Below are 24,104 nucleotides of genomic sequence, written 5' to 3'. Positions count from 1 at the left end.
ATTAAAGATAATACTCTTATAAATGACGGATGGCCATCACTCGGTCTCGAGTTTTTCTTCACAGCCACGGATGGCTTATGGGTTCGAGTGGGTTTGAGTGGTAAGAGTTGTCTTCAATAGTCAGTGTTCGGAGTCGGTTCTTTATGTCAAACAGACGCCAGGTGGTCGTGTGGTGAGGGGGCGGTGCGCGTCATACGTATTAGTCGCTCCTCTGTCGCCGTGGTGAATTTGGTTCGGATGTCCGTTGACACGCTGTCGTAATTCGGAACCCGGTCGGTAGGTGGCGCCCACAGCTCGCTCGCAGCGTCGTCGCCAAACCGCGATTCTCGCGGCAGCAGGGAAACCGCCGACTCGGCAGAGGTTGGCTGTCGCGGCCGAGTTGAGCTGTCAAGCGGGTCTTGCCCGCCTGCAGAGGAGATGGGGAGCCGCTTGAGTCGAGCCCCGAGAGCCGTCTGAACTCGGCTGAGTCCCAGAAGCTGAAGAGTCGAGCCGACCCGTTAGTCGCAGCTCGCCCTTGAGTCGACCCGCTCGGTCGAGCTGAAGATGAGTCGAGCCGACCCGCTCGGTCGAGCTCGCTCCGGAGCCGACCCACTGGTCGAACTCGTGATGAGTTGACTCCTGGTCGAACTGGTTTCCAATGCTCAGGGTCCTTTCTTTTATGCCGAAAAATCCCTTTGGGTCCTGCCCACAAGGCGGGGTTTTCTTTTGATTTACTGTGTCAGGATCTGCCCGTGTGTAGGTGTGTTCATGTGTGTGTCCGTACGTCCGTGTGTCCTTGTGTGCATCACCCATGGTATTTTCCGTTGTCATACTCCCTCCATAAAATCCATGAGCAAACAATCAGATGTTACAAATTGCCTCGAAGTCGTCTCTCTGTCTGGGTGCAATATTATCTCTTGTCTGGCCTCCTTCATGAACCAAAACACAGACGTTACAAATCGTCTCACCGGCGTTTCTGTCCGTGTTGCACGACCTGGAGGGAGGGGCACACTCCCTCCGACCCTCACAGACGCACACAGACATGGTTAAAAAGTTTTAAATTAACATTTGTCCCTTACCATTTCCCAGTTATGATTCTGTATGTAGCCTAAGGTGTGTCGTTTCCCATCGTGGTGCTTGACCCAAGTGGAGGTGCCTCCCCGAGCACATACACACTCCCATCCCGCGCTGCGGGGATACAAAGACGGCCGGGATCTCCCTTTCTCTCCGACCCTGGGTTTAACATCGCTATTTTATTATGTATTTTATTTCGACCTAGTGGTGATTTATCCCGCTATCCTGGCTTTTCATAAGTTTTACTTTTGTCTTTCATGCATAGGCTTATTATTATTAATTTCTTTCCGATATCTTAGGTTAAGGGGTAAGTTTCTTGATCCTAGGAATTCGTATTCCTTGGTGTCTGCATGGTTATATAAGCGGAATATAGTTGACGGTGAATAGCGTTAACATTGATGTTATGTACGATATTATGTATCGTGATGTTTTTAACTTAACTTGTTGGTCAGGCTTCACTGACATGAAGTTGTATTTCATAGCCTGGCAGTCTTTGCCTCACTCTGTCTCTGCTCGCCGGTGTTGTTGCTGTCCAGCTGACGCCGTTAACTCAAGGCCTCATTAATTTCCGTCACTTCTTGTAGGTGAGGGCGGTTGAACCTTGGAGTCAGTTCTGGTTTTTGTCTGCTTGCTTTTTCTGATGTCCCCTGACCCCGGGAGTTATCATTCCTACTTTATGGCCTGTCGCAGCCCGACTCGCTGTTGTTGGCTTGGTGTGTTGTTCCCGGCTTTTTGCTTACGTTTGCAGTTCGCCGTGCTCTTAATTTCCTTCCCTCTTCAACCTTATATCGACTATTCGCTCCTATCTGGGTGCGATTCAATTTTGACTTAGGAAGGTTCTGATTGTCATATGCTTCGGGTCGAGTTGTATATTAAAGTATGGAAATAACATTCATATTGACTTAATGATGGTGATGGTTCAGTAGGCGTAACTTGTGGCCTGGTTTAATTGGAGTGGGTGTGAATATCAATAACTTTAGCCTACCCTGTTGTTAAATTCTGATTTTAACGTTGCTTTAATAGCAATACAGAATAATTGAGCTTTTCGACTTAACTAGGCGAACACGAACTTTTGGTGACCTCCGCAGCCTTGTTATTCAGCTGAGTCTGCATCCTTGATATACAACGCTCTTATTCGTCTCACTGTGGTCATCCAACCTTCTGCTCTGGGAGTGTTATTCTTAATTTCAGGTCAAAGGCCCCCTCACGGTTCAGCCGGGCAGGGTTGTTAATCAGCTCCCTCCCCTGTGCACACAGCGTTGCTGACCCACTTCATTTGACCACTCACCCTGGATTTAATAATTTAATTCCTTAAAACCATGCAGGATGGTTGGCTTTTTGCCTTAATTATGTCTGGCTGACTCTCCCACTGTCTCTGCCGCCTGCACGGGTGACATATGCCCGTTCATCAGGCCCCCTCCTTCCTTGAAGCAAGGTTGCAAATTCTGTCATCCTAGCCCTCCTCCAGTCCATTACTTAACAACACCTGGTTTTTGCAGCCTGCTGCTTTTTGGGGTGTTTTCATTCATTATATATCAAGTAAAAAGATAATATATAAAAATATCAAGTTTGGAAGAAGGCTTAGGATACAACACACACCTGAGACAGCTTTCCTTAGAGCCTAGTCTCACATGGGTTGGACCTGATGATGCCAAAAGGCGCACTGTAAAAAGGTGTCAGTTTTGTTGCCAGATAGAAGGGTAAAAAAAAACAATTATCATATTTTTACTGGCAAATGAGGTTCCCATAGGGACGCTCACCTCGTTGACGATTCGCTCTGCAAAGGCTTCTTCGGCTGCTGCTCACTCGTGCGCATTCCTCTCGACTGCGGGTGGAGGCGTGGCTATGACGTAACAGAGGTGACGTCACTATAGCGAGGCTCCGCCCCCGCGCGCTTGGCGGGCGCACCACGTGGTGCAGTGCGGGTGGTGTGCGTCACCGGAAACAGCAGAGCCCTCTGTTCGACGTTAAACATTTGCCCCCTCGCTTTGTGCTGTCTTTGATGTCGCCGTTACTGCGGCGAGGACTGAAGCGATGCCTGGCCATCAGGCCTGGCATATACCTAGGCCTCAGGCTTCATATTTGTTCGTAGTTATTTTTTGTTTAATTGGATTATTAACTTGCATTTAATTAATTACATTTCAAGCATATAAACACCATCCCATTGGTTTATTTACTTTTAAATTCAGGTTTTTGTTAGAGTTTTTGATCTGTAGTTATATTTAAATGAGTGAGGTGGTTGTACTAAGTGTGAATTTGAGTTCCATGTAAACTATAATTGAATAAAGGATGTGTCTGTGTGCACCTATCCTGGCAGTAGTAATATGGGATTTTTATAATTAAGTTGTTAATGAGATTGTTTATTTGTGTGTGTCTGTTATCGATGTCTGTGTAAGGTTACATATCTATGTTTGTAGCTGTGTGTGTTTGTTAATTTATGATGGGTGGTGATGATGATGTTTCTTGATAATGGATGGTGGTGATGATGATGGGTGATGATTATGAAGGGTGGTAATGATGATGGTTGGTGATGATAATGTGTAGTGATTATGATGGGTGGTAGTAATGATCATGGGTGGTGGTAATGATTGGTGAGGTTATGATGATGGGTGGTGATGGTTATGGGTGGTGATGATGATGGGTTGTTGTGATTATGGGTGTTGATGATGATGGATGATTGGTGGTGGTTATGATGAATGTTGGTTGTGATGGTTGGTGATGGTGAGTTGATAGTGATAATGATGATTGGTGATGATAATGGATGTTGATGCTGATGATTTGTGTTGATGATTATGGGTGGTGATGAGTAAATGAGCCACCACCCAATACATAACAGCAACAGAAGTAACTACAGCAGCACCAATAACATCAGCGACAACAGCAGCAGCAACAACACATTTCGAGTGCGACGCAACTACTTCTGATTCTGCTGTTTCTGCTGCTCGACTATATGTAGCCAGGTCCTGCTCTTGCGGGACCCCACACGTCTTTGGAAATGAATGCGATGATCGTGTCTGAGCTGAAAATTATGTGACTAAACTTTACTTTGTCTAACCATAACTGTGTGTAGGTTAGTATCTGCATGGGGGCTCAGCGAATACTACTCATGAAATAACTCGCACTCCTTTATGACCGACATTCTACTAATTTTGGTTGATCGAGACGAACAAGGCACGTGCCATGTCCAGACGAATTTTTATTACTAATATTGTCCTTAAATATGATGCTAAAATAAACGTTAACACTGGATTAAACATGTACCTCTTAACCCCTGCCTCGCATTTACGACTAACAATTTGCATTTACACAAAACATACAGTCAAGCACAGTAAAATGCTAATACGACAGTATTGTTATTCTAGGAATTTGAATTCGATTCTAACCCTGCACCCCCACAGATAGCATATCCAACCCCCGGGTCGATTGAACGTAAACTTTCTTTTATATGAGCAGATTTCCATTATAATACTTTTAATGAGATTCGAATATCGTATCCACGAATCGCCTAAATATGAAAATGTGTCGTTAAACCCACCACCACCCACACACCCAATTAGTAAGGTTTGTCACGTAAACAGGACAGGCTAATTCGTTGCTAGTCCAGCACAATGGTGTGTTGGAGAGCCAAGCCACAACATTTACAATCTGAGTACGACTTTTCGCCAGTAATTACAACAATCTTCATTAGGCGACGGCCAGTTTTGTGGAGAAGTGCTCCTGTTTCGTTCCGTAAATAGAGAGGTAGATGTGATGACAAAACGTGTGTGCTCTTCTTGCGCGAAGTGGGGGAGGGGGGGTGTTAATGGATACATATATGGCGATGGGTACCCATTGCCGTTTGGGTAATTTATATGGTAATCAACGTACATTAGGCATGCGAATTAAGTGAACCCATTGTCCTTGTGCTTACTGTCGATTGTGTGTACTAAAATAGCCTGCCAACGGTAATCCCTATTGAAGAATAGTGACCGGAATAGACATGCTTTAGTAACGAATTGTCATGTTCTGTATTAGTGACAATCCTTACTATTTTCATGTGGCGGGTTTAACAAAATATATTTTTTACTTACGCAATTTAACCCCAAAAACATGTTCGATTGAACATATACTATACATATTTATGAGCAGAGTGCTATTCAATACTTCTAATGCGATTTTAATACCGTACCTCCGTTTATGGTGTAATAAATTATTAAACCAGTTTATAGTAGTTTAATGTTTAGTGCTATCGTTTATAATGTTACAGTTGACATGTTATAGAATACAGGTGATCTCCAGTATACTTCGGGATTAGGGACCAGAATGCTGCGAAACGATTTATAACGGGCACCATTCCCCTCTAGGAACATGTTAATGGGGAGACAGCCAAGATGCTGCTCGTTAAGGGCAGACTTGTGTGACGGTGATTAGCGAATACTACCGAATAATTAGCTCACACTCATTTATGACAATATTTGTCGTAATTTTGGTTGATTACGGAGAACAAGACACCTGCTATGTTGACGAATTCTTAGTACATATAGTGTACTTACCTATATTGCTAAAATATCGTTAACACTAGAATAAACTCTTAGCCATCCCATCACGTTGCTTCAAATATGCTCTAGGTTGAGTGTCCTGATGTGGTTTGAAGCATTTACTGTGATTACATTGAAGCATTCAAAGCGGTCCACAACCCTGAATTGTGCAGCTTGGAATAATGGAGGAATTCGCATTAATTTTTTTTTGTTTTTTTGAACCTGAGGCCATAATTTGGAGGTACATCACAAGCGAAAGCGATAGTATTTGCCAAGAATATCTTCATTAATCGAGAACGAAAGTAGGAAGTTCAAATGTTGTCATATACCGCCTAATTTTCGAGTTGGATCTTTGGGGCTGTATAATGTGTAAAGTTGAAGGTGCTAGGTGTTGTCTTCTTCTAACAGCTACTAACGTGCGTGTGGTCTGTTTTTAGGATTTGTCCATTGCTGTTGTTAGCTTTGTCGTGCGCATTTCTTGTTGAGTTCTGCAACTTGAGTGTTGCAGTTTGTTAAAGAATCCGCCACGTGAGCGTGATATTTTGCTTAGTGGGAATTTCGCTTTGTTACAATTTGTGATTGTTATAATAATTGTAACGATTCATGAGCTCATGAGCTTATAATGTGTTTGTGCGTTAATTTATGAATAGAAAACTGTCTATTGTTCTTCGATACCATTGAGATGTAACATTCATCCAGCAGTGAAAATCGTGATTCTATAACGACCGTAGTGTAATTTTAATGATTTTAATCCGATCCTTGCACGTACACTATGCATACATATGAGCAAAGTGCTATTCTAATAAGACCACACTGTGATTCTACTGCTTATAATGAGATTCCAATACCTTACCTCCGTTGGTACGTTGATGAACAATTAACTATGGGGACCTTTCCCCTCAAGGAACACGTGTTAATCGGGTAGACAGCCAAGATGCTGCCGGTTAAGGGCACACTTGTGTGACGGAGATCCTCCACCTGAAACTCGCTTAACATGTTTTTGCTAGGAACATTATAAAATAAAGAACGGACAAACATTTGTTAAAAATGCGGTTTTATTCATCTGCAATCATTTTTACGTCAAAACTCGAACAGAATATTTATTACGTCCTATGTTCACACATTTACAGTACAATGCAAACCATTTCCGTTCCAAAGCGTTAAAGTATCATTCACTGTGCGTCTATGTTGAAGTCAAGGCCATATATCCAATGAACGCGTCGTAAATGTACATCCTGAAATCGGCTATCTAAAGTCGATTAAAAAGCTATATACTTGAAAAAAAACGTTCAAAATGTTGAGAAAAGGTGTACCTACAGACGCATTCCAACTTTAGCTCAACAGGAACACCTAACGACTACAATTGAACCCTCTCACAACCAGTGCTCATCACACCACTTCGGCAAGTAATCCGATAACATTACAAACTACCACTGGGCACGTCATTAAACTCTCACAAATACTGTAAAACTAAAATGGTCAAAATTACACACAAAAGTACTCGATACGGATTAAAATGTATAACCACATGACATAATATTTTGTCAGTCACCCCGAGCTCTCTGGTTGACTCTCGAGCCACTCCATTACATCCAGCCATCTCTCGGGATCCAACTGCATGGGATCGAGGGTGGAAAATTCTTCAGGACTCAATGCAGCACCTTGAACTTCAGCTTTTGATTTCAGTTTCCTATCATGGTGGACCTTCTGATGCGTGTTAAGATTTGACGACTGTGAAAATGCCTTCCCACATACAGAGCACAGAAATGGCTTCTCACCCGTGTGTGTTCTCTGATGTCTATGAAGATGTGATGGCCGTGAAAAAGACTTCCCACACACAGAGCAATTGAATGGCTTCTTGCCTCCGTGTGCGTGGGGCTGTGGAGAGCGTCTCTGCTCCATGTGAGCGTCGTAACAGCAGCGGTGTTATCGAGTCAAAAGTACGCTATCGGCCGCAAGGATGTTTAGCGTTGAGTTTTAGATTTTGTTAACTGCTAAAACAAGAACGACACTCAAAATCCCGCTAATTTAACGACGAAAACGTTTAAGAGTTCATCCGCGAAAATAGACACTTACTTGGAGATTCACGGTATTTCGATGTCTGGAACCCGTCTGAAGATGTCGCCACGAACTCTCCCGACGCAAAGTCGCCTAACTGTCGACACAGCAATTGTGCTCGCCAGGCTGCGTTGTCTCGCGGTTGAAGGGCGATCAGCAGAACGACGAGTCGAGCGTCCAACCTCATCAAGTTCCCTCTCGAAATGGCATTGAGCTCTGCTTCTGAACCGCCTTATAACTCCCCCCCTAGGATCCAATCCTTTGTCTTTCAAGATATTTGCATTCGATTGTACATTTTTGAAGGCACAATCTTCATGTCTTTTAACATACCGAAGGGTAATGTGCCCATTGTGCTTCATGCATGAATATGTAAGTGCATCTCAGTGTGTAATTATGCACCTATTTTGAATAAATGGAAAAATACGTTCCCCATGCCCTCCATTGTCCTCGATTTGAAGTGAATGCTGCCCCGTGGCGTTGCCAAAAATCGCCGAGCTTCGGGAGTGAGCACGTACAGACGCGTAGTGACCACACTTGCAATACAATCACTGCAACATCAGTAACCAAAATCCGATCTGGTACATGGTCTCCGCTTGGTCTGGTTTGTATCCGTCATCACTCCGGAGACAAACAGCGAGGCATGGTTTGGCCAGCCACCACCTCGTTTGCCGCAGCGACTTTAATAGCTGCTCTCAAACAACACTATCACCAATGGTTGTCTACAGGATAGGCTGTTAAGCGGACAATCAGTCGTTTCGGGATTCGAAAATTTGTAATTCGATTCTTATCCTGCATATCCTACCTCTGGTTCGCATATTCACTTACCATACGTACGACCACAGTGTGAGAGATTAGCATGATGTTAATGTAAGAAATAAGCATGTAACCGTAGAATAGGAGGAGAGCGGCCTCCTCGACGAGGGAGTGCAACCCAACGGGTGCAATCCAAAGGGCATGAGAGCATGATATATAATATTATATGTTTGAGTTAAACATGTGAGAGTTTACAATGTCAGAGTTGATCAAATGCGACAATCAAGGGCGTCAATCGGGTGCGTTTGATCGGAGTATTTTATCAAAGGCGTCATCCCATCACGGACCACCACCTCCCTGCGTATATAACTTCAAAAGAAGCAACAACAGCAGCAACAACAGCAGCAACATCACATTTCGAGGGCGACGCTGCTACTTCTGATTCTGCTGCTTCTGCTGCCCGGCTATTTTGTAGCCGGGCACTGCTCTCGCGGGACCGCACACGTCTTTGAAAATGATTGCGATGATCATGTCTGAACTGAGAATTAAGTGACTAAATATTACTTTGTTTAACCATAACTGTATGTAGGTTAATGTCATCATGGCTCAGCGAATACTACTCATGTGATGAACTCACACTGTTTGATGACAGAAATTGTAATCATTTTGGCTGCCCGTGTAGGACAAGTCACCTTCCTTGTCTAGACGCATTCTAAACACAACACTGAATTAAACGTGCACCTCTTAACCCCTCCCTCGCATTTACGACTAACGATTTGCATTTGCACATAACATACATTAAAGCCCATTAAAATGCTAATACGACCATAGTGTTCTTCTAAAATTTGAATGCGATTCTTGCCCTGTACCCCCCACAATTCACATATCCCTCCCCCGGTTCGATTGAACAGATCATTTACATACATATGTGTAGAGTGCGATTTTAATACTTCTAATGAGATTTAAATACCGTACCTCTGTTTATGGTGGTATAATTATAAAACCAGTTGATAGTTTATAGTCGTTTAATGTTTAGTGTTATTGTTTATAGTGTTATCAATTTGCATGTTTTTTTTAAGAACAGGTGATTCCCGGTATATTTCGGTATTCTGGACCTGAACTTTGCGAAACGATTCATAACGAGGACCTTTCCCCACCAGAGCACAATCCGCTCATGAAAAGAACTCGGGGCGGCGGGAAAACGTGCTTCCATGGGCAGTGGGGGACAGGGCATGGTTGTATTGCCTACAGGTTCCACCGGGAAAATCCCCCAAGTTGCTCCGCCAATGGCGGGGTCAGGTAGAGGTCATAGAGGTGGGTGATGTAAAGACGGTGCATCAACTAAGGGACAAGTGGTGACAACAAGATAGAGAGAGTTCGAGAAGGGAAGGCGAGACCAAGTGTGGGCGGAGGTTCACGCCGAGAATGAGAGAGGGGGAGGAACGAGGTTTGTGGCTGTGTTGGCTGGTTGCTGTCTCGTCGTCGTCGTTGCTATATCGTGACGCCTGGGGTCTGAAACCGCGTTAAAGGCTAAAAAAAAGAACCCTCTGCAGTCAGAGTCTGGAGTCATTACAATTGTAACGATTCATTATTTCAATGGCTAATATTGGTTTGTGCGATTATTTTATACATTCATACTGGATATTGCTATTTGATGCAATTGAGATGGAACATTCATCCAATAGTGGACAGCTTGATCCTAATACCACCAAAGAGTTATTCAAATAATTTTAATCCCATCCTGATCCTGCACCTTCCGTTTCACATATTCCACAATTGGATCGCACGTCCATATTACATGCATACATGTTACATACAGACATATTACATTCTCACGAGCATAGTGTGATTCTTAGAGGACCACGGTGTGAAGCTAAGAATTCTAATGAGATTCGAATGTTACACTTCAATTTGTTCTAATCTGTAACACTAGTTTATGATGTTATTTTATAGTGTTATAATGTATCGCTCATAGCTTATATTGTTAGAGTTCACAACATTATAGTTTACTATAACACTAGTTTGTAGTGTTATTTTAAAGCGTTACAATGTGTAGCCCATAGTTTAAAGGTTATGTTGTTAGAGTTTATAATGTTAGAGTATACAATGTGAGTTTACAATTTGAAAGTTTGTGGACGTGCCCTGTTCTCGTGGGACCCGACACGGATTTGGAAATAATTGCTATGATCATGTCTGAGCTGGGATGAGCGTTTACTTTGTTTAATCATAACTGTGTGTAGGTTAGTGCACTCGGGGCTTAGTGAATACTACTCGTGAATGAAGCCAAACTAATTTCGGATATAAATTGAAATCATGTTGGTAGAACAAGTAGCCTGCCTTTTCTAGACGAATTGTTATCTTCAAGTGCGTCCGTAAATATACTGCTAAAATACACAACATAGTGAAGGCTGCCTTGTTGGGGAGATGTAGTTTGGCTAAGGCGCTGTGGCCGGGTGATGACACGGATTCTGAAACAATGGAGTTAAACACTCGCTGCTTGGCCCCGTCGACAGCAGCCAAGGCTGTCATATACCGCCCCATTTACGAGTTGGCTGTATGATGTGTATAGGTGAAGGTGCTAGGTGTTGTCTTCTTCTAACAGATACTAACGTGCGTGTGTTGTCTGTTTTTACGATTTGTCCCATTATGTGGTTCTTTTTATTGCGGCGTTTTTTGTTGAGTTCTGTCACTTGAGTGTTGCAGTTTGTTTAAGAATTCGTCACGTGAGCGTGGTGTTTTGCTTGTGGGAATTTCGCTTTGTAACAATTTGTTATTGTTATAATAATTGTAACGATTCATAATCTCACGCGTTTAAAATGGGTTTGTGCGTGATTCTAATGCTTCCAATGATATTATAATACCTTAGCTCCGTTTATATGGTTATAAATTAAAACACTAGTTTATAATCGTTAAATGTTTAGTGTTATAGTTTATAGTATTACAGTTTACATTTTGTGAAGTACAGTTTATCCCCCACATATTTCGGGATTAGGGACTGGTACGTTGATGAACGATTAACTACGGGGACCTTTCCCCTCAAGGAACACGTGTTAATCGGGTAGACAGCCAAGATGCTGCCGGTTAAGGGCACACTTGTGTAATGGGGATCCTCCACCTGAAATTCTCTGAACATGTTTTTGCTAGGAACAATATAAAATAAAGACCGGACAAACATTTGTTAAAAATACGTTTTAATTCATCTGCAATAATGTTTACGTTAAAATTCGAACCGAATATTTATTATGTCCTATATTCAAACAGTTACAGTACATTTCAAACTTTATCCGTTCCAGGAATACCAAAGCGTTAAAGTATCATTCCCCATGATTTCCTTAATAGTTCACCACATTTGTTCACTGTGCGTCTATGTTGAAGTCAAGGCCATATATCCAACGAACGCATCATCAACGTACATCCTGAAATCGGTTATCAAAGTCGATTAATACCAACCAAAAAAAGCTATATACTTGAAAACTAACTACAGACGCTTTCCAACTTTAGCTCAACAGGAACACTTAACGACTACAATTGAAGCCTCTCACAACCAGTACTCATCACACCACTTCAGCACGTAATCCGATAACATTACAAACCACCACTGTGCACGTCATTAAACTCTCAAAAATAACTGTAAAACTAAAATGGTCAAAATTACACACAAAAGTACTCGATACGGCTTAATAGGTATAACCGCATGCAACATTATATTTCAGTCACCCCGAGCTCTCGGTTTGATCCTCGAGCCACCCCATTACATCCAGCCATCTTTCGGGATCCAACTGCATGGGATCGAAGGTGGAATTATCTTCAGGACTCATTGCAGCACCTTGAATTTGAGCTTTTGATTTCAGTTTCCTATCATTGTGGACCTTCTGATGCCTGTTAAGAGTTGACGACTGTGAAAATGCCTTCCCACACTCAGGGCACAAGTATGGCTTCTCGCCGGTGTGTGTTCTCTGGTGAGTTTGAAGAGTTGATGAATGTGCAAATGCCTTCCCACACACAGGGCACAAGAACGGCTTCTCACCCGTGTGTGTTCTCTGGTGACTCTGAAGATGTGATGAATGTGCAAATGCCTTCCCACACACAGGGCACAGGAAAGGCTTCTCGCCCGTGTGTGTTTTCTGATGGCGTTGGCAGTTTTCTGAAAGTGAAAATGCTATCCCACACACAGAACACAGGAACGGCTTCTCACCCGTGTGTGTTCTCTGGTGGCTCTGAAGATGTGATGGCCGTGAAAAGGACTTACCACACACAGAGCAATTGAATGGCTTCTTGTCTCCGTGTGCGTGGGGCCGTGGAGAGCTTCTCTGCTCCATGTAAGCGTAGTAACGGCAGCGGTGTTATTGAGTCAAAAGTACGCTATCGGCCTCAAGGATGTTTAGCGTTGAGTTTTCGATTTGTTAACTGCTAAAACAAGAACGACATTCGTGTCTAACCGAGACGCAAACAAATCCCAAACACGTTTAAGAGTTTATCCGCGAAAATAGACACTTACTTGGAGATTCACGGTATATCGATGTCTAGAACCCGTCTGAAGATGTCGCAACGAACTTTCCCGACGCAAAGTCGCCTAACTGTCGACACAGCAATTGTGCTCGCCAGGCTGCGTTGTCTCGCGGTTGAAGGGCGATCAGCAGAGCGACGAGTCGAGCGTCCAACCTCATCAAGTTCTTTCTCGAAATGGCATTGAGCTCTGCTTCTGAGCCGACTTATAACTCCCCCCCCCCTAGAATCCAATCCTTTGTCTTTCAGGATATTTGCATTCGATTGTTAATTTTGGAAGGCACAATCCGCATGTCTATTAACATACCGAAGAGTTATGTGCCCATTGTGCTTCATGCATGAATATGTAAGTGCATCTCAGTGTGTAATTGTGCGCTTATTTTGAATAAATGGAAAAACTTTGTCCTCGATTTAAAGTGAATGAAGAGAAATTAGCATGTAACTTTAGAAAAGGAAGAGAGCTGCCTTCTCGACGAGGGAGTGAAACCCAATAAGTAATATTCTTTTACAGCGTTACAATGGATAGGTTGTAGTTCATAGGTTTGTAATATAATGTTTCACTATGATAGAGCTTAACATGTGAGACTCTACAATATCAGAGTTGATCAAATGCGACGATCAAGGGCGTCAATCGGGTGAGTTTGATCAGAGGCTTTAATCAAAGGCGTCATCCCATCACGGAACACCACCTCCCTGCGTTTATTACAGCAACAGAAGCAACTACAGCAACAACAACAACAGCAGCAACAACAGCAGCAACATCACATTTCGAGGGCGACGCAGCTACTTCCGATTCCGAGTGGGGTCCTGCTCTCGCAGGACCCCACACGTCTTTGGAAATGATTGCGATGATCATGTCTGAGCTGAGAATTAAGTCACTCAAGATTACTTTGTTTAACCATAACTTTAGGTAGGTTAGTGTCATCGGGGCTCTGTGAATACTACTCATGAATGAAATCACACTCCTGTATGACCGACATTGTACTAATTTGTGTTGATCGAGTAGAACAAGGCACGTGCCACGTCCGGACGAATTCTTATCAACAATAGCTTCCTTAAATAGTATGCTAAAGTAATTGTTAACACTGGATTAAACAAGGACCTCTTAACCCCTCCCTTGCATTTACGACTAACGATTTGCATTTGCACATAACATACATTCACGCACAGTAAAATGCTAATACGACCATATTGTTATTCTAAAATTTGAATGCGATTCTTGCCCTGTACCCCCCACAGTTCACATATCCGACCCCCGGTTCGATCGAACAGATAAGTTACATACATATGTGTAGAGTGCGATTTTAATACTTCTAATGAGATTTAAATACCGTACCTCCGTTTATGGTACTATTAATTATAAAACCAGTTGATATTTTTTTTTGTCGTTTAATGTTTAGTGTTATTGTTTATAGTGTTATCAATTTACATGTTTTTAAGTACAGGTGATTCCCGGTATATTTCGGTATTCTGAACCTGAACGTTGCGAAACGATTCATAACGAGGACCTTTCCCCACCAGAGCGCAATCCGCTAATGAAAAGAACACGGTGCGGCGGGAACACGTGCTTCCATGGGCAGTGGAGGACAGGGCATGGTTGTATTGCCTACAGGTGCCACCGGGAAAATCCCCCAAGTTGCTCCGCCCATGGCGGGGTCAGGTAGAGGTCATAGAGGTGGGTGATGTAAAGACAGTGCATCAACTAAGGGACAAGTGGTGACAACAAGATAGAGAGAGTTCGAGAAGGGAAGGCGAGACCAAGTGTGGGCGGAGGTTCACGCCGAGAAAAAGAGAGGGGGAGGAACGAGGTTTGGGGCTGTGTTGACTGGTTGCTGTCTCGTCGTCGTCGTTGCTATATCGTGACGCCTGGGGTCTGAAACCGCGTTAAAGGCTAAATAAAAGAACCCTCTGCAGTCTGAGTCCGGAGTCATTACAATAGTAACGATTCATTATTTCACGGGCTAATATTGGGTTTGTTCGAATATTTAACATTCACACTGAAAATTGCTATTTGATGCCATTGAGATGGAAAATTAATCCAATAGTGGACAGCTTGATCCTAATCCCACCAAAGTGTTATTCAAATAATTTTAATCCCATCCTGATCCTGCACCTTCCATTTCACATATTCCACCCTTGGTTCGCACGTCCGTATTACATACATACATGTTACATTCATGCATGTTACATACAGACATATTATATTCATGCATATTACATACAGACATGTTACATACTCACGAGCATAGTGTGATTCCTAGAGGACCACGGTGTGAAGCTAAGAATTTGAATGAGATTCGAATATCACACTTCAATGTACGGTGTTCTAATCTGTAACACTAGTTTATGATGTTATTTTATAGCGTTATAATGTATCGATCATAGCTTACATTGTTAGAGTTCACTACATTATAGTTTACTATAACACTAGTTTGTAGTGTTATTTTAAAGCGTTACAATGTCTAGCTCATAGTTTGAAGGTTATATTGTTAGAATTTATAATGTTAAAGTATGCAATGTGAGTTTACAATTCGAGAATATGTGGACGTGCACTGTTCTCGTGGGACCCGACACGGATTTGGAAATAATTGCTAAAATCATGTCTGAGCTGGAATGAGCGACGAATGTTTACTTTGTTTAATCATAACTGTGTGTAGGTTAGTGCCATCGGGGCTTAGTGAATACTACTCATGAATTAACCCATACTTCTTTCGGTAGAAATTTGAAATCGTGTTGGTAGAACAAGTCGCCTGCCTTTTCTAGACGAAATTGTTATCTTCAAGTGCTTCCGTAAATATACGGAGATGTAGTTTGGGTAAGGCGCTGTGGCCGGGTGATGACACGGATTCTGAAACAATTGAGTTAAACACTCGCTGCTTGGCCCCGTCGACAGCAGCGAAGGCTGTCATATACCGCCCCATTTACGAGTTGGCTGTATAATGTGTATAGTTGAAGGTGCTAGGTGTTGTCTTCTTCTAACAGCTACTAAGATGCGTGTGTTGTCTGTTTTTACGATTTGTCCATTGATGATGTTTTTTTTTGTTGCGGCGTTTATTTGTTGAGTTCTGTCACTTGAGTGTTGCAGTTTGTTTAAGAATTCGTCACGTGAGCGTGGTGTTTTGCTTGTGGGAATTTCGCTTTGTCACAATTTGTGATTGAGTTTAAAATGGGTTTGTGCGTGATTCTTATACGACCACACTGTGATTCTAATGCTTCTAATGATATTATAATACCTTACCTCCGTTTAAATGGTTATAAATTAAAACACTAGTTTATAATCGTTTAATGTTTAGTGTTATCGTTTATAGTATTACAGTTTACATGTTATAGAGAACAGTTTATCCCCGACATACTTAGGGATTAGGGACTGGTACATTGATGAACGATTAACTACGGTGACCTTTCCCCTCAAGGAACACGTGTTAATCGGGTAGACAGCCAAGATGCTGCCGGTTAAGGGCACACTTGTGTGATGGAGATCCTCAACCTGAAATTATTTTAACATTTTTTTTCTAGGAACATTATAAAATAAAGACCGTACAAACATTTGTTAAAAATACGTTTTTATTCATCTGCAATCATTTATACGTCAAAACTCGAAGGGAATATTTATTACGTCCTATGTTCACATATTTCCAGTACAATGCAAACCATTTCCGTTCCAGGAATACCAAAGCGTTAAAGTATCATTCCCCATGATTTGCTTATTAGTTCACCACATTTGTTCACTGTGCGTCTATGTTGTAGTCAAGGCCATATATCCAACGAACGCGTCATCAATGTACATCCTGAATACCAATAAAAAAGCTATATACTTGAAAAAAACCGTTTAAAATGTTGAGTAAAGATGTACCTACAGACGCATTCCAACTTTAGCTCAACAGGAACACTTAACGACAATTGAACCCTCTCACAACCAGTGCTCTTCACACCACTTCGGCAAGTAATCCGATAACATTACAAACCACCAATGTGCACGTTACGAAACTCTCAAAAAACTGTAAAACTAAAATTGTCAAAATTACACACAAAAGTACTCGATACGGCTTAATAGGTATAACCGCATGCCACATTATATTTCAGTCACCCCGAGCTCTCTGGTTGACTCTCGAGCCACTCCATTACATCCAGCCATCTCTCGGGATCCAACTGCATGGGAACGAAGGTGGAATTATCTTCAGGACTCATTGCAGCACCTTGAAGTTCAGCTTTTGATTTCAGTTTCCTATCGTTGTGGACCTTCTGATGCCTTTTAAGAGTTGACGACTGTGAAAATGCCTTCCCACAGACAGGGCACAAGAATGGCTTCTCACCCGTGTGTGTTTTCTTATGATTTTGAAGAGTTGATGACCGTACAAATGTCTTCCCACACACAGAGCAGAGGAATGGCTTCTCGCCTGTGTGTGTTCTCTGATGATTTTGAAGAGTTGATGACCGTACAAATGTCTTCCCACACACAGAGCACAGGAATGGCTTCTCGCCTGTGTGTGTTCTCTGATGGTTTTGAAGAGTTGATGAGTGTGCAAATATCTTCCCACACACAGGGCACAGGAATGGCTTCTCGCCCGTATGTGTTTTCTCATGATCTTGAAGATTTGATGCCTGTGCAAATGCCTTCACACACACAGAGCACAGGAACGGCTTCTCGCCCGTGTGTGTTCTCTGGTGACTCTGAAGATGTGATGGCCGGGAAAAGGACTTCCCACACACAGAGCAATTGAATGGCTTCTTGCCCCCGTGTGCGTGGGGCTGTGGAGAGCGTCTCTGCTCCATGTGAGCGTAGTAACAGCAGCGGTGTTATCGAGTCAAAAGTACGCTATCGGCCGCAAGGATGTTTAACGTTGAGTTTTGGATGTTGTTAACTGCTAAAACAAGAACGAGTATATCCGCGAAAATAGACACTTACTTTGAGAATCACGTCTGAAGATGTTGCCACGATCTTTCCCGACGCAAAGTCGCCTAACTGTCGACACAGCAATTGTGCTCGCCAGGCTGCGTTGTCTCGCGGTTGAAGGGCGATCAGCAGAGCGACGAGTCGAGCGTCCAACCTCATCAAGTTCCCTCTCGAAATGGCATTGAGCTCTGCTTCTGAGCCGCCGTATAACTCCCCCCCCCCCTAGAATCCAATCCTTTGTCTTTCAGGATATTTGCATTCGATTGTTAATTTTGGAAGGCACAATCCGCATGTCTATTAACATACCGAAGAGTTATGTGCCCATTGTGCTTCATGCATGAATATGTAAGTGCATCTCAGTGTGTAATTGTGCGCTTATTTTGAATAAATGGAAAAACTTTGTCCTCGATTTAAAGTGAATGAAGAGAAATTAGCATGTAACTTTAGAAAAGGAAGAGAGCTGCCTTCTCGACGAGGGAGTGAAACCCAATAAGTAATATTCTTTTACAGCGTTACAATGGATAGGTTGTAGTTCATAGGTTATAATATAATGTTTCACTATGATAGAGCTTAACATGTGAGACTCTACAATATCAGAGTTGATCAAATGCGACGATCAAGGGCGTCAATCGGGTGAGTTTGATCAGAGGCTTTAATCAAAGGCGTCATCCCATCACGGAACACCACCTCCCTGCGTTTATTACAGCAACAGAAGCAACTACAGCAACAACAACAACAGCAGCAACAACAGCAGCAACATCACATTTCGAGGGCGACGCAGCTACTTCCGATTCCGAGTGGGGTCCTGCTCTCGCAGGACCCCACACGTCTTTGGAAATGATTGCGATGATCATGTCTGAGCTGAGAATTAAGTCACTCAAGATTACTTTGTTTAACCATAACTTTAGGTAGGTTAGTGTCATCGGGGCTCTGTGAATACTACTCATGAATGAAATCACACTCCTGTATGACCGACATTGTACTAATTTGTGTTGATCGAGTAGAACAAGGCACGTGCCACGTCCGGACGAATTCTTATCAACAATAGCTTCCTTAAATAGTATGCTAAAGTAATTGTTAACACTGGATTAAACAAGGACCTCTTAACCCCTCCCTTGCATTTACGACTAACGATTTGCATTTGCACATAACATACATTCACGCACAGTAAAATGCTAATACGACCATATTGTTATTCTAAAATTTGAATGCGATTCTTGCCCTGTACCCCCCACAGTTCACATATCCGACCCCCGGTTCGATCGAACAGATAAGTTACATACATATGTGTAGAGTGCGATTTTAATACTTCTAATGAGATTTAAATACCGTACCTCCGTTTATGGTACTATTAATTATAAAACCAGTTGATATTTTTTTTTGTCGTTTAATGTTTAGTGTTATTGTTTATAGTGTTATCAATTTACATGTTTTTAAGTACAGGTGATTCCCGGTATATTTCGGTATTCTGAACCTGAACGTTGCGAAACGATTCATAACGAGGACCTTTCCCCACCAGAGCGCAATCCGCTAATGAAAAGAACACGGTGCGGCGGGAACACGTGCTTCCATGGGCAGTGGAGGACAGGGCATGGTTGTATTGCCTACAGGTGCCACCGGGAAAATCCCCCAAGTTGCTCCGCCCATGGCGGGGTCAGGTAGAGGTCATAGAGGTGGGTGATGTAAAGACAGTGCATCAACTAAGGGACAAGTGGTGACAACAAGATAGAGAGAGTTCGAGAAGGGAAGGCGAGACCAAGTGTGGGCGGAGGTTCACGCCGAGAAAAAGAGAGGGGGAGGAACGAGGTTTGGGGCTGTGTTGACTGGTTGCTGTCTCGTCGTCGTCGTTGCTATATCGTGACGCCTGGGGTCTGAAACCGCGTTAAAGGCTAAATAAAAGAACCCTCTGCAGTCTGAGTCCGGAGTCATTACAATTGTAACGATTCATTATTTCACGGGCTAATATTGGGTTTGTTCGAATATTTAACATTCACACTGAAAATTGCTATTTGATGCCATTGAGATGGAAAATTAATCCAATAGTGGACAGCTTGATCCTAATCCCACCAAAGTGTTATTCAAATAATTTTAATCCCATCCTGATCCTGCACCTTCCATTTCACATATTCCACCCTTGGTTCGCACGTCCGTATTACATACATACATGTTACATTCATGCATGTTACATACAGACATATTATATTCATGCATATTACATACAGACATGTTACATACTCACGAGCATAGTGTGATTCCTAGAGGACCACGGTGTGAAGCTAAGAATTTGAATGAGATTCGAATATCACACTTCAATGTACGGTGTTCTAATCTGTAACACTAGTTTATGATGTTATTTTATAGCGTTATAATGTATCGATCATAGCTTACATTGTTAGAGTTGACTACATTATAGTTTACTATAACACTAGTTTGTAGTGTTATTTTAAAGCGTTACAATGTCTAGCTCATAGTTTGAAGGTTATATTGTTAGAATTTATAATGTTAAAGTATGCAATGTGAGTTTACAATTCGAGAATATGTGGACGTGCACTGTTCTCGTGGGACCCGACACGGATTTGGAAATAATTGCTAAAATCATGTCTGAGCTGGAATGAGCGACGAATGTTTACTTTGTTTAATCATAACTGTGTGTAGGTTAGTGCCATCGGGGCTTAGTGAATACTACTCATGAATTAACTCATACTTCTTTCGGTAGAAATTTGAAATCGTGTTGGTAGAACAAGTCGCCTGCCTTTTCTAGACGAAATTGTTATCTTCAAGTGCTTCCGTAAATATACGGAGATGTAGTTTGGGTAAGGCGCTGTGGCCGGGTGATGACACGGATTCTGAAACAATTGAGTTAAACACTCGCTGCTTGGCCCCGTCGACAGCAGCGAAGGCTGTCATATACCGCCCCATTTACGAGTTGGCTGTATAATGTGTATAGTTGAAGGTGCTAGGTGTTGTCTTCTTCTAACAGCTACTAAGATGCGTGTGTTGTCTGTTTTTACGATTTGTCCATTGATGATGTTTTTTTTTGTTGCGGCGTTTATTTGTTGAGTTCTGTCACTTGAGTGTTGCAGTTTGTTTAAGAATTCGTCACGTGAGCGTGGTGTTTTGCTTGTGGGAATTTCGCTTTGTCACAATTTGTGATTGAGTTTAAAATGGGTTTGTGCGTGATTCGTATACGACCACACTGTGATTCTAATGCTTCTAATGATATTATAATACCTTACCTCCGTTTAAATGGTTATAAATTAAAACACTAGTTTATAATCGTTTAATGTTTAGTGTTATCGTTTATAGTATTACAGTTTACATGTTATAGAGAACAGTTTATCCCCGACATACTTAGGGATTAGGGACTGGTACATTGATGAACGATTAACTACGGTGACCTTTCCCCTCAAGGAACACGTGTTAATCGGGTAGACAGCCAAGATGCTGCCGGTTAAGGGCACACTTGTGTGACGGAGATCCTCAACCTGAAATTATTTTAACATTTTTTTTCTAGGAACATTATAAAATAAAGACCGTACAAACATTTGTTAAAAATACGTTTTTATTCATCTGCAATCATTTATACGTCAAAACTCGAAGGGAATATTTATTACGTCCTATGTTCACATATTTCCAGTACAATGCAAACCATTTCCGTTCCAGGAATACCAAAGCGTTAAAGTATCATTCCCCATGATTTGCTTATTAGTTCACCACATTTGTTCACTGTGCGTCTAAAGTCGATTAATAGCAATCAAAAAAAGCTATATACTTGAAAACTAAAACGTTTAAAATGTTGAGTAAAGATGTACCTACAGACGCATTTCAACTTTAGCTCAACAGGAACACTAGTTGCCGTCTCGTCGTCGTCGTTTCTATATCGTGGCGCCTGGGTCCTAAGCCTCGTTAAAGTCTAAATAAAATAACCCTCTGCAGTCTGAGTCCGAAGTCATTACAACCATCAATAATCTCACGGGCATATATTGATTTTGTGCGTTTATTGAAACATATATATGTGTACATTGCTATTGGATGTCATTGAGATTGAACATTCATCTAGCAGTCACAATCCTGATCCTAATATGACCATAGTGCTATTGTAATAGTTGTAATGGGATTCTAATCATGCATATCCAAAGTCGCATTAGCGACTCCCGATCTGCATTTACAAATATCATACATTCGAGCATATATACTGTATAGAGCTATTCGATTCCATTGATACGACACATTCATCCAACAGTGGACAATGTGATTCTAATACGACTAGTTGGATTCGAATAATTGTAATTCGATTCTAATCCTGCATATCCTATACCCGGTTCGCATATTCACTTACCATACATACGACCACAGTGTGATTCTAATTTGAGCACAGTGCGATTCTAATTATTCTTATGCGATTTTAATCCCACTATAACAGTTAATAGTATTTTACAGCGTTCATAGGTTATAATATTATGTTTCACTATGTTAGAGCTTAACATGTGAGAGCTTACAACTATCAGAGTTGATCAAATGCGACGATCAAGGGCGTTAATCGGTTAAGTTTGATCAGAGTCTTTGATCAAAGGCGTCATCCCATCACGGACCACCACCTCCCTGCGTATATAACTTCAAAATAAGCAACTACAGCAGCAACAACAGCAGCAACAACACATTTCGAGGGCAACGCAGCTACTTCTGATTCTGCTGCTTCCGCTGCCCGGCTATTTGTAGCCGGGCACTGCTCTCGCGGGACCGCACACGTCTTTGGAAATGATTGCGATGATCACGTCTGAACTGATAATTAAGTGACTTAAGATTACTTTGTTTAACCATACCTTTATGTAGGTTAGCGTCATCATGACTCATCGAATACTACTCATGAATGAACTCACACTGTTTGATGACAGAAATTGTAATCATTTTGGCTGCCCGTGTAGGACAAGTCACCTTCCTTGTCTAGACGCATTCTAAACACAACACTGACCTTTAATATGTTGCTAAAATAACGTCTACACCCTATTCAACATGAAGCCACATCACGCGCAGAGGGAGGAGACCACGAGGGAGACGGCCTCAATTTGAAGAGAAAGTTGACAAACTCACGGATGCCATCACCCAGCTGCTGCAACGCTTGTCGGATGAGACGCTGCGTCCCGCGGCACCAACCAGGCGAGTAAAGGAAGAGCTGAGCCCGAATCGGAGGTCGCCATCGAAACATCAGCAGCAGTCGATAGCGTGATTCTAATAGGACCACGTTGTTATTATAATTTTGATGCGAATCTAAACCGCGCACCTCCCAGGTTGCATTAACTCCCGATGTGCATCTACATATAACATACATTCTAGCTCAGTGTAATTCTAATACGACCATAGTGTTATTCAAATCATTTTAATCCGATCCTAATCCTGCACCCCCCGGTTCGCATGTCCAACGGACGTACATATTACATACATACGAGCACAGTTCGCTTTCACGTACCCTATTATACATACATATGCGCAGAGTGTGATTCTAAGACGATCACATTGTGATTCTAATACTTTTAATGATATTCTAATATTGATTTGAAGCTTTTATGACTGCAGCAATCCATACTTTTTGGTTCTTTCGATAAAGTCACGTAGGTAGAATTGAAGCAAAATAAATCACGACGTTTCGGAGGCAACACAAGCGCCTTCAGGTGAAAATCGCGATATCCGCGATGTCTGCTGCAGACATCGTTTCGGGTGCGCTTGTGTTGCGTCCGAGGCGTCGTGGTTTATTTTGTTTTATTTCTACCTATGTAGGGGTGTTACGGAGGGGCTGTTATAAAATGGGATCAGATAGGAAAAAAACACAGTGGGCGTGGCTATGTCGGTGCACGGGAAGGTGCTCCTAGCGACGTCCGCATCGGGCAGCCTGGGGGGCTGACTCGGAGCTGGGATCCCCCGGGGCCCCACCCCTCAGCGGGGGTTTTGGTATAAAAGGGAATGAGCTAGAGGGCTGAGGAAAAGATGTTGAAGCTAACCAGTGAAGGCTGAAGATCGTCGTAGATAGAGCCTTGGACTCCCCTGGATCGCCGCCCTTATCAGGGCCGAACAGGATCGAGCCAGCGGCGTGGTCCCGAGAGCCAGAGCCGGTGCTCTTGTAAGAGCTGGTCTGGGACTCCGGGTACCGTGAGCCCGACTTACCAGTGTCGGGCTAGCTAGCCTCCCCTAGCCCGTTAGTGGAGGACCCAGAGGTAGGCTAGGCGTAGCTAGAGAGTGTATCCCCAGTTAGACGGGTGAGGGGGCCGATACCCCCTCCAGTGTTGTATGTCAGTGTTGTGCTGTACCGACACGGAATAAATACGTGT

General features: G+C 42.6%; 2 protein-coding genes across 2 annotated transcripts in view; one reads left to right on the top strand and one right to left on the bottom strand.

Moving 5' to 3' along the window:
* The window catches only part of LOC144953340 (uncharacterized), a gene marked incomplete at its 5' end in the record, with an annotated part of 276,268 nt that overhangs the window by 94,654 nt on the left and 157,510 nt on the right, over positions 1–24,104 (top strand). The gene's annotated exons all lie outside the window — the stretch shown is intronic.
* Positions 1–24,104, bottom strand: part of LOC144953321 (uncharacterized) — a 109,447-nt gene that overhangs the window by 77,206 nt on the left and 8,137 nt on the right. Inside the window, 2 exon segments of the mRNA XM_078883887.1 lie at positions 12,290–12,596; positions 17,137–17,585. Coding sequence (XP_078740013.1) covers positions 12,290–12,596; positions 17,137–17,585 — 756 coding nt within the window.

Source organism: Lampetra fluviatilis, chromosome 74 (assembly GCF_964198595.1).
Source record: "Lampetra fluviatilis chromosome 74, kcLamFluv1.1, whole genome shotgun sequence".
In the NCBI taxonomy this organism is placed as follows: domain Eukaryota; kingdom Metazoa; phylum Chordata; class Hyperoartia; order Petromyzontiformes; family Petromyzontidae; genus Lampetra; species Lampetra fluviatilis.
The sequence above is the reverse complement of the archived record's forward strand: the minus strand, read 5'-3'. Positions and strand labels throughout refer to the sequence as shown.